General features: G+C 40.1%; 1 protein-coding gene across 2 annotated transcripts in view; it reads left to right on the forward strand.

Annotated features, from left to right (window-relative positions):
• Positions 1-17,016, forward strand: part of sirt6 (sirtuin 6) — a 28,018-nt gene extending 11,002 nt beyond the window's left edge. For both annotated transcript variants that reach the window (XM_015957218.3, XM_054739026.2), the window contains 5 exons: positions 665-724; positions 5,821-5,916; positions 5,999-6,079; positions 13,423-13,546; positions 16,110-17,016. In XM_015957218.3, the coding sequence (XP_015812704.3) occupies positions 665-724; positions 5,821-5,916; positions 5,999-6,079; positions 13,423-13,546; positions 16,110-16,418 (670 nt within the window). In that variant the 3' untranslated portion in view covers positions 16,419-17,016. The remainder of the gene's footprint in view (positions 1-664; positions 725-5,820; positions 5,917-5,998; positions 6,080-13,422; positions 13,547-16,109) is intronic.
• Positions 17,017-17,778: the final 762 nt, after the last annotated feature.

Genomic DNA, 17,778 nt, shown 5'->3' on the forward strand with positions numbered 1-17,778 from the left:
TTGGCCAGCCAAAAGTCCTGACCTATATTCCCATTGAGAGCTTTTGGAGAAGGCTGAGAAGAACCGCAGCACTAAAGAAACCTTTAAAGTTTTCGAAGGTTTGGGTGTACAGCCGAGGAACAGAAGCAGAAACTAATGATAATTCTGACCGCAAGTGTCTGTTACGTTTGAGGGATTTCACTGATGGTGTTCTGCTGAGTGCTTTGAAGTTGAATGAGAGGGAGTGGATGGAAAAAGTGGTAAGTGTTGGGTTGTGAGTTATTGTTTTGAATTGGAGGCTGCTGCGTTGCATCGACAGGTGTAACGGCACCGCCGCTCTGGATTGACGAAGGAATATTCAGCCACGCTGGACTGAGCCCAAGGCTGAGACATCCAATTTTTTATTCCGTAGATACACCCATACGTTACGCAGATTCGAGGGCTTGCTTTTCCTGGAAGCCATTTAAGTAGCTCTTCCTCCTCCCTCAATCTGGTTTTCTGAAATGAGGTCAGACAGTGAAGAAGCAGTTCTCAGAGGTAGTTATCAAAACATAAGACGGCTTGTTGGCTAAACTACCTGTTACCAATCTGCAGGTAAAACAAGAGATTATGAAAGCTCAGGTGGACAAAGAAAGTTATTCCATTTGCTTTAAAAATAATTAGTTTGTGTTCTGTTCCTCTTTAGGGATAAGTTATCAGAGCTTCATGGAAACATGTTTATGGAGGAGTGTGAGAAATGTGGCAGGTATGTTTGCACACACACACATGCTGAGTGCTTTGAAGTTGAATGCGCATGTACTACATATTTAATAATGAAATTTCCTTAAAGGTGTCGTAGAAATCAAAACCACTTTTACCTTGTTGTTTAATACAGGCAGCTTGGGGTGGCCATCTCTGAGCATGTTTCCTATGTAAACTAGTAAAGTTGTGTGGCCACGGAGGAGCGGTTCGTTCTGGAGAAGGTCAAAAGTTTAGGCACTCCTTAACACTGCGTGTCCCAACCCACTTCAACTTCAACAATATATACAGTAAACCTTAGTCGTAGTAATCGCAAAACAATGCTAGCCTAATTTACTGCTAACACTAGTCCAAGCTACTGCCAATGCTAACCCAAGCCACTGGTAACACTATCCCAAGCTACTGCTAACGCTAGCCAGAGCCACTGCAAACACTAGTCCAATCTCTACTAATGAATGCCTGAGCTACTGCTAACACTCTGGTAAATGGTTAATAGCCTGTATCTAATATAGCCCCCTCTAGAGTCCTGGAACCCCCCAAGGTGCTTTACATTCAGTCAGCCATTCACCCATTCACACACACATTCACACCCTTTTGGGAATGAGCTACAATGTAGCCACAGCTGCCCTGGGGTGCACTGACAGAGGCAAGGCTGCCGAGCACTGGCGCCACCCGGTCCCTCCGACCACCACTAGCAGACAAGGTGGGTTAAGTGTCTTGCCCAAGGACACAACAACAGTGACAAACTGAGCGGGGCTCGAACCTGCAACCATCCGTTTACGGGGCGAGCACTTAACTCCTGTGCCACCGTCACCCCAAGCTAATGCTAACATTACTCCAAGCTCCTGCTAATGCTAGCCTGAGCTACTGACAACACTAGTCCAAGCCACTGCTAATGCTTCTTCTCACTACTTCTTCTTCCGGCTCTTGGAGAGTACAGACGCTTTTTTTCTCCTCTCCCTCCCTCCTCATCCCAAGGCTCTTTGTCCTGTCTTGTGTGCACGGCGCTTTCTGCATTTTTTATGGAAACTGGAAATGATTAAAAATGGATCTGGTCAGTAGGTCTCTCAACTCAATTGACAAAATTTTTTCAACAATGAGAACGGGAGAAGGGGCTCCTGGGTGCCCCTCTGGGACAGAGCCAGCTGGGTATATCATGGACTCCTGGAAACAGTGGAACCTGATATGCCTCTCTCAACTGTCTGTAGAGGATTCTGAAGATGTTTGGATATTTGTCGTTTTGGTGTCTGTATTCCTGCTGTGTGTCCTGAGCGGTTACCTGGCTTAAAAATTAATGAGCTTTCGAGGAATATTGGCTCAATCCCGTAGCTCATGGATGGAATGCATCGTGCTGTGAATGCACAAACTCATATAATTGTCGAGATGAGTCGTAAGCTTGGAACTTTGTCTGAGATTCAGGCTCTGGCACAAAAGGTGGATTCCATCAAGGAGCGAGTTGACGGATCAGCACGGATTGGGATGGATTAATTACGCCATTATTGGATCTAGAGGGGATGAAGACCAATAGAACACTAAGGCAGAGAGGAAATTATCTCTGTCTGTCCCCAAAACAATTCTTATCTGAATCTGGTGCCCTTGGAGCCTGTGAGACTGAAGTGATAACTCCCCCCACAGAAGAAATGTGAAATGTTGCCGTCGCTCTTTCTCCCTATCCCAGCCTGGGCGGGACTGTGACCGGTGAAGACCGTGGAACCGTATCTAGGAGTCAATGTGCCCTCTAACCCATTATTTCCCTCCCCTGTCCAAACGGAGGTGATGAGCGCTGCCCCATGCAGCTGCACGCACTGAAGTGAGGAGAGTCCCAACCCTACCTCCCCACCTAGTGGACACTTATGTTGTGTAATGTCTGAAGTCTGTGTGAATATCTGTCTGAGGTGTTTTTTTGCATAGCAAAGCTACCCTCTCTGTTGAGGGTAACTCTTAAGTGCCTTTTTTCCCTCCCCCTGACTCTATCCTCATATAAACCCTCTTGATCTATTAAGGTAGCACAACTCGGATTGCAAATGACCACAGTCACCAATTCTTGTCATTAGTCTATGTATGTATGTCTGATCTCAGAATTGTGTGTACTGAAACTCTAATTTCCCTCTGGGATTAATAAAGTATCTTTGAATTGAATTAATGCTAGCCAGAGCTACTGCTAACACTAGTCCAAGCTACGGCTGATGCTAGCCTGAGCTACTGCTAACAATATCCCAAGCTTCCGCTAACACTAGCCTGAGCTGCTAACACCAGTCCAAGCTACTGCTAACATCCTTGTTGGACAACAAAGAAGAATGTTGGAGCACTCACGTTCCAGGGTGAATGAATGCTAGATAGAGCCCCAGCTTGCGGTCCAGTCCGGTCTGGTCCAACAGTCTCTTGGCACTAGAATAAATTTGTGTTGATTGAACATTTGGTTTGTCTTCTGAGAGAATGAACTGAAATGATTTTTACTGACACTCAAAGTCAGTTTATACAATGAGGAGCAAAAGACACCTGGAAGAATATTTCTAACAAATAGGCCAACTGTCTGCAAATCAGCATCCAGCCTTACAAGCCTGACTCTGACAATGACGTTTTGTGTGTAAATAGGAGAGCTGCACGCTATCCATGTTTCTGTTCACCTCTTGTCTGATTTAGTTTGGTAAAGGTCAACCTGTTTGAACAGGTTTTTAGAATTAATCTGTTTGACGTGTTACCTCTCAGGCTTGGCCGTAATAAGTTCTTTCAAGGGTTGTCTGACATAGTTTGTGTTTAAATTTATTTTTGAGTGTTCATTTGGTACGTTCAGTCTCAAATCTAGAATCTGAGGGTCGGAGGTTTATAGATCAATCCCACCTTTTTAAACACGGCTACAAAGGGATTAAAAATGGTGGGAGGATGAAGTTTTCCTAAAAATTGGACTTGTGTAATCCGTCTCTGTCGTATTTCAATCAAAGCTTGTCAGACTTGTGATTAATGCCTCTGAACATTCTTTTAACTCCTAGATAAAAGGACTTTGCCATTTGATTTTTAACAATTTCTCGTCTTTCCCAATATTTCACTTTTTATTAGTTATTTTTCTTTGTTATAGAATGAGTCAAAGTCAGCTAAAACACAATAAATAAATTGTAGCGTAGGCAAATCGATGATTTTTATTTGTTATGACCAGAAAGATGTAATATTCTAATGTAATTATGAAATATTAACCTGCAAGGTCTTTATTGTAATTATTCAGAAGATTCTAGGTTTTAATTCAGACGATCTAGGTTCTTTGCTTTTTTCAGTGATCAACCACACTTTGTGTTATTTCAAGAAAGAGTCAGGTTTATAAAAGTAAGAATTTATTTTACAAACAATTTAAAACATGACTAATTAATTAAGCATTTACTGTGAGTGGATGTAAGTAAACATGATGAAGGAACTATGTGTGAATGCGATGTCAGTCAGAACTTCCTTATCAATGTAAGCTGAGTTCTGGTGAAAAGAATTCGATTTGCTCTAAGCTATAAAGTTGTTATCATCAGAAGAACATCAGACGCAATCCGTCATGTCTACTTCACCCATTTTGGAGAGACCCTCTTGGTGGATCTGAAAGTCGCAGGGGTCGGCTGACCTCTGGCACCGGAGGGCTGTAGAATGCCGTGGTACCGACTCTTCAGTCCAGAGACGTCTCGGGTCACAACAGCTGGATGGAACCGTGCGTCTGGCGGACTCTTAAGGAGTCTAACAATATCAGCCTTGTTTCTGCAGGAACTGTTTGCTCATCAGCTTTGCAGGTGCAAAAAGGTGTTGACGACACATCAAAATCTTTGATGGTTAAAGAGGTTTTGCTACAGGTGGCCGGCCTGAGCGATTCTCTAGAACTGTCGAATCACTCAGGATGATCCAGTTTTAAGGTTTTGATGTTATGACTTGCACAGCCAATCAGAGACTGACAAGTTTGAGAGATGTTACCAAGACAACTCAGAAACACACCTTTTTGATACAGGTTGTTCTGACTGGTTTAAAAGTCTCTATGTGTTGGAGTTTAACTTAACCGTACTTGTTATTGTGTGAGTGCAGATGTGAGGACCTCATCATTAAAACATGTTGAACACATGGCAGGTTCTAGTAGACATAAACATAACATCCATTCAGTGTGCACATATTAATGAAGCATTTCATTATACTATAATTATTATAAGTCGTAATAAACAAATGTTTATTTAATGATTAGATTATAAGTCACGGAAGAAGTTCATATTGATTTTGGAAATCATTCTTGAATTTAGCAATTGATTCGAGCTTGAGTTGTTCCTTCTGTGGAGGCAGACAGATGGGACCTTGGGAAAGAAAGTTATTGTTTATCTTTCAGACTTGCAGAGTCTGTGAGTCCCAGCTGGTATGAAGGCAGACTCATTTAAAGGGAACACATGCAATGGTGTGTCTCCTTTCTGACCAGATGTTGAATAGATGTTGAAAGGTCCGACTGTACCTAAACTGACCATTGCTGGACGTTACAAAAACATTCAGCGGGGACTCGGAATCATTCTCAGTCACAACCCTAACCCCGTAAGGGTCTGTTTATTAGGCATTGTCCAGAATTAAAAAGCTGATTTTCCAAACGGAGTAGTTAATATCTTTATGAATGCCACATGGGTATAAGCACCATGGAGCTGGGGAATACACACTGCGGCAGTCTGTGATAAAAGCTCCAGTACACACCTGAGGTGTGCAACACTTCCTCTGCACACACACCAGGCACTGTGATAATTAATACTAAATTGTCTCAAGATTTGGTTACCCTTTCCTACAAAACAATGTGACCTTTATGAGAGGAGACTTTAAGAAAGGTTCATTCAAACCTGTTATCTTACCGCTTCATTTTCCTTCAGCGACTTTAACAATTTCTATCAATAAGTTACTTATGAGAGGAAAGGGAAACTCAGGGAGCGAGGAATAGGTGTGATGGATTGGTGAGTTCAGGCTGTTTTTAGTTTGTCCTCTGAAATCGCCTCCCGGTTCATATATAGATGCCACACTGTTGCTTGTGAACAACCTTTTATTTCTTCCTGAAAGTAGAGCAAATGGCTTTGAATGCATCCAAGCGTTAAGCTTTGGGGATTTGTGCTTTTCCAGGCAGTACGTCAGAGAAAAGGCGATCGGTGTGATGGGTCTGAAACCGACGGGACGTTACTGTGAAGTGGTGCGATCCAGAGGGCTGAGGGCCTGCAGGTAAAACCGCTCTTCTGCATCTGAAGCCTATGAAAGCAGTAAACACTTGTTTATTTTATTCTTGTGCTTTTGATCACGATAGGGGGAAGCTGATCAGCTCCATACTGGATTGGGAAGACGCTCTTCCCGACGGAGACCTGAACAGAGCAGATGACGCAAGCAGGTAAGACAAACGTGTTTCCTCTGGTGCTGAATGACACGTCCGGCGCTCATGCAATTCTGTTCCGTGAAACAGGAAAACAGGAAGAGAAGTGTTGGTTGTCTGAGCCCAGTAGCTTTACTGACAGTTTCCTCAAGTGCTTATTTGAAAACCTTTTCCGGGGGAAGGGGATGTCTGCGTTAATGTTCCCTCATGAACATCTTCATTCATTCCTTTTACTGGTGTTTACAAAGCAGCAAGATGAACTGGGTGCACGAGCGCGTCGCCTTGATCTGCTGACACATAATAGCTTCATAATAACCATTTAAATTGCTGAGAGGAGATTTGGAGCGCTGACCTTTGAACTATGAATTGTCCTCTCGCAGCAGGCAGAGAAAAATGCCCGTTATTCAAAGCGGGTTTATTGTTTAGCTTCAAGGTTACTAAATGTTGCATGTCATACGTGGACAGACTCAGTGATGTGTGGGCTCTCTTCAGGTTTGCCTTGTTGTTATGGTTGAGTGTGCAGGTTGTTGCAGTGCTACAATCCTCATTAGCCACTCTGTCTAGGTGTGCATGTCTGTTTGTAGATTCTTACTCATCAAGTGCTTTAGTTTAGTTTTGTTTCTTGCTTTCTAAAAGTTCCTTTTAGTGGTAGACCGATATATTGGTCAGCAAATATTTACCTTTTTTAATATATTGTCATGTGTCTATGTATGTATGTCTGATCTCAGAATTGCGTGTACTGAAACTCTAATTTCCCTCTGGGATTAATAAAGTATCTTTGAATTGTAATTGAATGAAAGCCAGTTTAAAGTCAGGCACATCCCAGGGCAGCCCGGTGCTGCTGCTGAATTTGGTATAAATTCGTTTTTTTACGTTTTTCAATAACATCTGCATACTAAATGCTCTAAAAAAGGTTACAGTTTTATTTTAAAAACCAGTTTTGAATATTTAACACTTGGTCAGGTCATTGATTTGTTCGATAAACTTTAGTTACACGTCTGATTTTAACACTGAGCAGTGCACTAAATTAAGATTTAGAAGAGTTCAAAATTTGTTTCAGCTTCAGAAATTTGGTGCATTAACTGATGTTATTAGTGACATTTTAGCATGAAAATAAGGTGGAAAAGGTTCATGGACATCGGACATGAAAATTGGCAGTAGATATCGGCCTTCGGCAGTAGATGAACCAAGATCAGTCGATAGTTCCTTTGCTTCTCGTTTAAAGCCATATTATGCACCTTTTTCACATATTTAAATTGTTTTCTTGAGCCAGTATGTGCTGAGATTATCCTTTACAGAGTTAATGAAATGTCACTCAGACCCCCACTGCACTCTTTGGCACTTGCAACCTCAGACTGGCAGCCGCCACATGTTGGAGTTGACATACCTGGTGCTGCAGTCTGCTTCCAGCATGTTTCCTGCTTGTTTTAGATTATGAACACAACTGATTTGCTTAATTTAGTGATGAATTACTCCTGTAGACACTAATGAAGGCTGAGGAGACATTTCAGCTAGGGATATCCAGATTCAATCACCTGACTGGAAATCTGTCTCGATCAAGTGGTTTCAAACTCGATCAGGTGTTACTTCCCGATCTGCGTTCTGATACAGGTTTCAAATTACAGGAGAGCTAAGGGGAACCCGGATCTCTTGAAAGGTTATCTGGCTCCCCTGAAGCCTTAAACTTGCACACCCAGAAGGCAATTGTTCACGTTCGGTCATATTCTTTCTGGTAGTTTCTGTCTGTTTTAATGCTTGACGCGCCCATCATCAATGGTCCGGTGAGGCCACGTCACTGGTGTGGCTGGGCAGCGCAGCACACTCTCCACTGTTTTTGCCGTCAGTAGATCCATTGACCTGCTTAGTTAAAAAGTAACTTGTGAGGTAAAAAAAAGTAGGAAGTCAGGCAGCTTTTTTCTCTGGAGGACTGAGAGGAGATGCAGGAAGATCAGAGACAGACGCAACAGGAAAATAAAAACCAAGAAAACAAATTTAAGTTCTTGAAAAATAAAATGTAGGTAGATTTATCCCACTACACATTTTTACTAGGGATGAGCCGGATACTCATTTCAGACGAGTATTTGGTACGGATAAACCATTTTTGACGAATACGAGCATGAAACAAGTAAAACTCGTAAATATCTGTAATCGTGCTGAAGGAAAATCCTCATTGGGTAACTGAATGTCTTCACGCTCTGTGATTGGCCAGTCACCTGCCCCTCCCTACACACAAAACTCTGCAGCCGGGAGCTCAGTCCGTCCGGCTCATCCACGCACACACACAGACAGTAACGGATCTCTGTGCTTGCTTCACTGTTGCTCACGTTTCTTAAGAACTCCCTAGGTTTTCGTCAGCTCGCCTCTTTTTCAGTTGAATATTTAAAGTTACTTTTTTCGTAACTTACATGGTGCATTTGACAAGACAGAGCTGACGTGCTGCATCAGTCACTCACAACCTTCGCTCCGGTCGTTTTTTTTTAACTCCATCTCTCTCCCTCTCACCCTCTCTATCTCTCTCAGACACACACACCTTAATCAACATTGTTTTGTTTAACTTTGTGTGGGACAAAATGCCAAGAACGTTAAGAAAAAAATCAGTTTATTCAAATTAAAATAAAAAAAATATAAATAAAGTTGTGTCTGGTTCTAGCATTTCATATTTCCTAGTTCCTACTGCATGAAATCAGATGTATTAATCCATGCACTTAAATATTAATGTTCTGATTTTATTGAAAAACTTGTTCTGTAATAGTTCCTTTACTATTGTGATCAAAAATATTTAATCTAAATTCTGAGGCTGCTCTGTAAATAGTTTTCAAATAAACAATACACATAGCAACTTCTGATCAATCCATATCAATTTCAGATTTAAAATAATGTATTGATGTAAACCACACCCACTTCAGGTTAAACCACACCCACTTCCACGTTATGTCACGCCCACTCTGAGTGCAGATACAGATACAGATAGTGGTGCACTCGCTCATCCCTAATTTTTACCTTTGTAAAGCAATGATTTATCAGCATGTAATATTTATATCTTTGATTCAATTCAGATCACCTCGAAAACTAAGTCCTACGCCCAGGGCTGTAACAATGCATTTTGGGGGCCACAGCAAAATAGACCCTGCCAGCCATTTTTAGTTAAGGTGCTTTGTTTAATTTTTTTTTATATATATATATATTTTTTTTTTTTGCACTAAAGTACAAAAGTGAGGTTTTTATGTCATTTGTTTCTTAATTGTTCAAGCTTTCTCACAGAAGTGATCTGTTTGTCAACAGAGTTGTTAATGTTAAAATAAAGTCAATTAAAGAAAAAATTAAGAACATTCTGGATGTTTCTTCGCTTTCTTTAATGTTATGTATCGGATCGGGGCTCGGTATCGGCAGATTCTCAAAATCAAATGACTCGGACTCGAGGGCAAACAAACCTGATCGGGACATCCCTAATTTCACCTCTGAGAGTACGGTGTTAGAAAGACAAACGCACAGCGAAGAGAGCAAGTAAAATGCCAAGTGTGCCTTTAACAGATTTATCTCTGCTGAGATGGTTTCATGAGGAAGCATTTCTGTTCTGGCCTTTTAAATCATTTTTACAGACAAAAGCACTCAATGTTGATCACGTTAATAGCATTGTAAATCTATTTTGCTATCACGCTCTTCAGGTAAATATCTTAGGGTCACAACACAAAGCACTTATACCGGTATTTTCACATTTTGGCAAATCTCTCTCTTTTCCAAGTTTTTACACTTGGCGCAGCGAGAATACAGAATAAGTTTAGACCAAAGTTACTGTTTAATCTTTTAAAACTCCTCACTCCTTTAAAATTCTTCCTTATGTGAAGCTGAACTTAAAGAAAATCCATCAAATACACATTTTGAGGCTCTTATGTTCTTGAACGTACTTGAAAAGGAAAGAAAAAAACATGGAATATTTATGTCAAAGACCTTTAAAGAGTGCGACTACCAGGGTACCACGACTAGGCTCCAAACAGAGAAAGACTCACCCCTGGAGCCACAAAAGCTGTACTTTATTTTCCTCCAATTGGATCAAATTTAATCCACATTGGTTCTTTTGGGTTGTTACGGATGGGTTGCTCAGGATGCCTTATTATTTTCGCCGTAGATCGATATGTAGATCACTTTCCTCTAAAGGAGAAGCCTCCAGGATTTGCCCAAAGTTCTGTTAAATCTTTTTCACTTATATTCATTTTAAAAAGTCCTGGAGGCATCTCGTTAAATTTTCACTCACAAGGTTTTGCGTGCTCCTTGTAATAATTATTATACTTATTCACATTAATGTTATTTGTGGCATAAATTACATTACCCAGCAAAAGAACAGCATTAAAGTTTTACTGATTAGTGCAACTACTCTCTTTCATATTATTCATAATTAAGGCTCCTTCCTTTCCTCTGTGATTGTTGCATGAAGGGATATTGTATAAACCTACTGTATCTTTTAAGGTTTCTGTAAAGCAAGCTAAACAAATACATTTATTATTAAATATATTATTTTGTACTCCTAAATATGTGCACGAGTTAGTGAGCTCATGCTTTGCAGCATCTCCTCTGACTCCATCATGATGTTTGATTGTTGTGAAACCTGTTGGTTTAAAAGACGTTTTCCTGATCTTTCATCGTTATTAATCTGCACAATAACAACACAATAATGTCACTTATTTTAGATGAAATGCCTAATAAAGTCTCTAGCTGTCAGTCTGGATCTTCATTGAGTTTGTGGAACAAAGGTCAGAATAAACAGTATCTCAAAAGTTCTATTAACAAATTTTAACAAAATAACAAAAAATAAAATAGAGATGCTTAAATATAAATATTTAATCAAAAATTTGCAGAAATATTTAATGTTGCAGTGAAGAATCCCCCCCCCCCACACACACACACACACACAGTGGTTCTTATTGTATTATTACACTTTTATCTATATTGTAATTTTTTCGTTTTATTCTGCAGAACTCAGCTAAGTTTTTATTTAGCAAAACCAAGATTTTTTTTTTACTCGAAAATCAAGCCAAGCTTGTCACTGATGACAGGTCAGTAAATCTGAAAACCAACTCAGAAATCCTCTTCACACCAACAGTTTAGCAAGAAATAACTCACACCCCAGCGTTCCACAGCAAGGCTGAAGTGTTGTCAGTGAAGCCCACGGATTGCCGTCGGCTTTCCAAGACTGAAAAAGCACTTTTGTGTTTTGTTACAGATTCTCACCTAAAAACAACAAGGATTGTGGAGAAATTGTCTTCAGCTGAAGGGTGAAATGGCCTTTCTTCACAAATGACACTTTTTCTTCTACTCAGAGCTAGAGAAACAGACTTTCCCCCTTAGAGGCAATCTTTTAAACTAACTGGTCCTAGAAAAGTGATAATAGGGTTGTAGCTGATTGTTTACAGTTATTTCAGGCAATCATGCTTGCTTTTAGCCACAAAAAATTGACTTTTTTTTTTTTGTTAATATTGCCTATGTGTGTAACTAATAGTATCTAACTGGGATAATCAGAAGGGGTTGTGTGTTCATGTGCAGGAAAAAAATAAACTATAAAGGGACATTATGGAAGTTTGACAGCCAAAACATGTTTAGAAATAATACATTTCTTCTTCATACATTCTCCTGCAATGCCCTGGCCCTGTAGAATGAGCCCTGGCATTTTTACTGTGATTGCCTGTTTTTCTGTAAAATCACAGAAAAAGAGAGTTGCTCGGGTCGAGCAGGCTGCTTCATGCACGTTCACGCTCAGGCATAGCCCGTAGCATTTGCTATCAGTCGCTTTAGCAGCAGAGAGAGAGGTAGTGCCAACTCAGCGACTTTGTCGCTGTTCCTCACGCCTAGTGATGAACCTAGCTACATTTCTGAGGACCCTTAGCTACTTTCTGTAGAACTTTCTTCTAGAAATTTCCTGTAAATTAGCAACAAAATAGCCATTTTCGCTCTGAACCGTTCTTTGGTTTGACGTTGTTTCAGCTGTCATCAAGGATATAAACGTTACAGATACTTTGAATGTTACTAGTGTGTAGCTCACCTTGTAAAATGTCTGACTCATGCTGAAGACTTGGGTTCGATTCTGGGTGTGAATATAGTTTATTTTATTTAGAGTTTCTTTTTTACATTAATGGTATATTTTTTTACAGTAAGACGCCCAATTTTTTATTTGAGACTTGCCGAACGGCATTGAATTCACAGATAAAAAAGATGTGGATTCAACTTTCATTTTGGAACTATTTTTCAAGCAAGGGAAGGGAATGATCTGAGTATGCAGGAGGACTGACCCATCTCAAACCTTTGTCAGCTGTGCTGAAAAGAAAGGTACAGAACCAAATTATTTAATTAATTAGCTGTGCGTTCTCCTGTCCTCTGTCCTCCGGGCCACACACACACACACACACACACACACACACACACACACACACGAGACTGTCTCAGCTGTTATTTTCGTTAAGGAGTGTGCACGTACAGCATGCAACAACATGCAACAACCAATAACCTCAGCGTTTACACACATACATCAGCTGCAGCTCAAAAGCTGGGTTAACTTCAACTTTCATCACCTGCTTTAGCTGCAGAAAGAAAACAGGCAGGTAAATGACAGACCCTGACCACCACGACTTGAAACAGTGGAAGGTTGAATTGATTTAGCGGCCAAGAGAGAGCAGAGCGTGTCTCGGTTAGTAGAAGTTCAACATTAGCATTAGCAACTCCACAACATGGCAGAACACATTCGGTTTGTGTTATTTGTGGAGATAAAACATCAACTTTGCGTTTTTTTAGCTGAAAATAGAGAATGAAGGCAGCAGAAGAGTTGTGTTGCTGTTAGCAAATCAGAGACTAATGTTTACATATCAGGGAGATTAAAGAGTAAAACTCCAGATTCTGATGTTTCCAATCCCCTACTTCTCTGATTAATTTCTACTTCCTGGAACAGAAGCGCCAGGGCTTTTATTCCCCACTGAAGTCATTAATTCATACTAGAGACCACAGCGGGTTTATTGAAAAAACAAGTGAATGAAACCTTTAACAAACTTTTTAAAAAGTTGTGTTTCCAAACAGCTCTCTTGTTGCTTCTGAAAAATAAAACGAGCAGCAAACCAAATGTCAAGAAGCTGTACTTGGACACTTTTTTGTTACTTGCCATGTTTTTTTTAAATAAAAATTTAGTCAAACTCAAATTGATTTAAATTCCCCTTGAAGCCAAACTTTGCCTTAACTTCACCCATTTCCACTCTGACTTTCATGCACACCCACATGCATGAATTACCCTTGAGGAAATACAGGCAAATCACAAGAATGTCAAAGAAGTCACATTTCCTGTTATTTTTTGCCTGATTTTTATCCCATCTGTTGGCATGCAGACGAGCAGACCTGGCACTGACTCTGGGCACGTCCTTGCAGATCAAACCCAGCGGGGACCTCCCACTCCTCACAAAGCGCAAAGGAGGGAAGGTGGTTATAGTCAACCTGCAGCCTACTAAGCACGTGAGTCTCATCTGCATGTTACGTTAACACGTTTCATATAGGGAGCTTCCTAATGTCTTAAAATATTTATTTTGAAGGATTTGCACAAATCAGATGAGAAAGATTACATCTCTGTTTTCACCAGGCAGTGTCCTCCAGGCCTGAAAAATTATGCTACTGTAAAACGACCTGCAGTTCCTAAAATGGCCACTTGAGGCATGCTCCACGAGGATTTAACAACTAGATAAATTGCATTTCTTGCAGAAATGCTGTTTGAATGCTGGATAGCTTAAACTGTAAGCTGAAGCTGCTGAATAGCTTAAATGAAGCTGAAAGTAAGCAAAACTGTCAAAATGAGCTGAATGTTTTGAAAGATTTAGTGGTCAGTGCACGAATTTCGTGAGTGATCCACTTCGCGGCGCTTCGCAGCTGGTGTGTTCTAGGCATTAGTGCACTGCTGCTGTTTGGATTGCTGGCTGTAGTACACATAACACACTAGCTTGCAATATAAAGAAGGACAACACCTGTCCCCCTCCAGCTCGGCTGTGTGACTGCACTAACCTGTCCTGTGTGACCCTCACCATGTAACCCTCATGTCCATGCTGTCTCTGGAGGAGCAGATAGGAAACAAGATCTCCTGTTACTTAAAATGAACCAAAGCTTCCTCCCAGTTTCTCTTTAAGCTGAATTTAACATCAGTTTATCATCATGAAAGAAAAGAATAAAATGGAACAAGAACTTCTATCTTCTATTTCTCTCTCCTTTTAACTTCTCCGTGTCCCTAAATAAAAGAGACAGATGATTACGCTGCAGCCGCTGTCACTGACCCCGCTCCCTCCCCAAGACCGGACCTCCCGACATCACAGCACTCGCACCTATGGAAACCCAGCAGCTTGCATCGAGTCACTGACTGGGTTTGTTTGGGAGGCGTGGCTATTTTAACATGTCAGACTAAATATTAACTCCCATATTTATCTTCTAAACTTGGAGAGAGATGTTGGACATCTTGGACAGTCCATCTTCGGGACAAAGGGAGATAAACGAGGCTTAGAAACAGTAAAATTGTAGATGAATTGCATTTCTTGCAGAAATACTGTTTGAATGCTGGATAGCTGAAACTGTAAACTGAAGCTGCTGAATAGCTGAAATGAAGCTGAAACTAAGCAAAACTGTCAAATGAGCTTAATGTACTGAAAGATTTGGAAGCAAAAAGTACCAACAAGCGAATAAAGCACAAAAAGTAAGTGAAGAATTGAGAAAACTAATCCTAAACAGTAGAAAACTGAAATCTGTGAACATTGTTTAAAAAACTGGACAGCAAAAATGTCTAAATGACTGTTGTTTCAGTAGGACTAGTTTAACAGTATAATTTTTACATTTAGATTAACTGTGAAATTAGCAGCATATGCTGGATTCGGAAGTGGAGCAAGGGAGGGTCATCGCTTCTATCTCTTCCCATTATAATCTTTATGAATTTTTCTGAAAATTTCAAGTCGTACCTCAACTGCTATCTGCGATTTTAGAAAAAACGCAAAAAATATCAGAAAGGTCTTTTCTCAGATTTTAGTTGAAAGTCTTGTGAGTTTGTTAAACTTTGAATGAAGTCTCTAAGTTAAAGGAACCCCTACAGAGTTTTAGGTCAAAAAAGTGGTAGAATTTTGCAGAAAATTGACCAATTCCATTCATTTCAATGGGAAATTCTTTGCAGAAAAAGCTGAATAACTCAAAAAATATTAAAGATTTCAATGCCTAAATTAATGCCCGGAAAGAGCTTAACGAGCTGAACGTTTTGATAAGAATTTGTTGAAGTAGCTGAAAATTTTAAGCAGTTGAAAAGGTTAAAAAATGTGTATGGAAGCAGAATAAGAAGGATAAAGAGAAACAGGATCACTAGTTTGAATGCTGTACCAGCATTCAAACAATTACTCTCTTGTGTGAAAACATTCAATTCTGCAGTATAAATTGATGTTTGTACAAAAATGTGTTCATTATTAATGAAGACTAGAACAGCTGAGTCTGATTTTCTCACCATCACAAGTTGATTAGTCTGTTATCTCTAGATAATTTAGCCAGATTGATCATACCGTCATGAGAAGTATCTTGTTCATACATTATTTAACCAGATTGTGTTGCAAAGATCAATTCTTTCTGAAGCTGCATGTATGACCGAAAAACAAACACCAAACCATTTTGACTTCACGTGGCTTTCCACAAAAGGAATAATTCCCTGAATCCCTCACAACCACTCAGCCATTTGCATTCCAGTTCACTTGGACTCATAACACTTTGCAGACTTTGTAACTACTAATAGAAAACATTTCATTAGGTGGGTGATTTCAGTGAAGGCCGTTATTTGAGGGATAATTACAAATTTCAGGTCTGTTCGTTGCAATCAGTGTCACACTGGGAACTCTGACATGAATAGGAAATTAGAGAAAGCATGACATTTGTCTACTTGACTTGTTTTGGTTGGTTTTGTAGCACAAATGAATGAAAATAGGAGGTCAAATTCATCAGATTATTTTATACAACTTTGGTTTTGTGAAACGAATCCATCTTTATTCTATCATTTTCTTTCTTGCAGGACAAACACGCCCACCTGCGTATCTACGGCTATGTGGACGAGGTCATGAAACAGCTGATGGAGCTGATGGGTTTGGACATCCCAAAGTGGGAGGGGCCGACTGTTTGCGAGAGCTCCGGCGACCCATCGGAGTCTCTGTCAGATATCAAACCACCTCGTACTGTTTCTGTCAAAGAAAAGGTGAAAAAGGAAGAAATCAAGGAGGAGAGGAAAAGACAGCTAACCGAGGATGAGGAGATCAAAGAGGAGTCGGTTTCAGTAAAGCGAGAGCGATCCGCCTCGTCACAGGAGACAAATGAAGAGAAATAGCATCAGAAACTCGTCTGAATTTCTGTCCTCACAGCTGCAGCAATCAGACAGACTCAAGTAAAAGCTGATGCGTGTCTAATAAGAACACAGATAATGGTGTAAAATGATGGCTTTTCTTCTTTTTAGTGCAAACTTTTGTTTTACTGCAAGTGTTTAACAGGACAGGGCGAGCGGAGATCTGGAGCACATCATTACGGTTAAAGTTTTTAATAAGGTGTGTAAGATCGCTGCTCCTCATTAATATTTATAGCGTGTGCTCCAGATCTCGTCCCTGAAGATCTTTGCCTTTTAAGTCTCCTTGGTTTGATGCGTTATAAAAGGAATATGAAGCCAGTTCCTCCATGTTTGACTGACTGGTGGCTGCTCTGTGTACAGTGAGTCTGAGGGATTTTAGGTCATGTTGGATTTTCAGAGCATAACTGAATCGTGATAATTCAGAGGGTCTTTCTAGGAATTACATTTTACAGCAGGGGAACTAAAATCTGTGTACTTCCTCAGAAAATAAACATCTGTAGAGTTTTTTTGGGGACAGGGGGGTGTTTTATATTAAATGTTGTAAACATATTTACATCTTTTGGCAATAAACACAAAAACGGAATGAGTGTTTTGTAATTTCGGTAATTAATGTAGGATTGTGGTGTTTGTTTTTATTTATTACCATTTAAACCTCTAAACACACACAGGCTGATGGTTTTCTCACCTATAAACCACTAATAAGGATGATTATCCAGCTGGTCAGTTCACCAGGACCTTTAAATAATATGATAATAGATGGATAATTACAGACTTCACTTACATTCTCACCTCTTTAATTAGTTATTTGTTTAGTTCAACAGTGACTGTAACGAGAGTGAGAAAAGACACACAACTATTGTCATGATGTCTTAAGTTGTTTATTTTTGCTAAAGGTGTATAGTTGAGGGGATAACCCTCTACCAGACCAGGACTGTTATTCTGGACCATTACAGAACCAGTCAGTGCTTTAATGTTGGGAATCTTTATCGGCTGTAATGACAGGAAAACTCGTTGAACTGGATGTAAAACAAGAACTGCTCATTTTTCTGCCATGATCTCATTTTTAGAAAGCAGGTTTGGTATAAAGTAAAGATTTCTTTAAAAAAGATGTTGCAATCTCATAAGGAGTTAAACTAGCGTGCTTATAGTATGAGATAATAGAAGACGACTTGCTGGTGTTTGAACTGAGCCTCAGAACGAGCAGGAAAGGAGCATTTCTGTGACTTTTAATGTGGCATGGTTATTGGTATCAGATGGGCTGGTCACTGGAGGTGAATAACTACTGGTTCCTGCTGAACAGCTTCTCTGAGCCACGGCATGGTGAACCTTGAAGCAGATGGAGTCC

The sequence above is a fragment of the Nothobranchius furzeri genome, chromosome 11 (genome assembly GCF_043380555.1).
Source record: "Nothobranchius furzeri strain GRZ-AD chromosome 11, NfurGRZ-RIMD1, whole genome shotgun sequence".
NCBI lineage: Eukaryota > Metazoa > Chordata > Actinopteri > Cyprinodontiformes > Nothobranchiidae > Nothobranchius > Nothobranchius furzeri.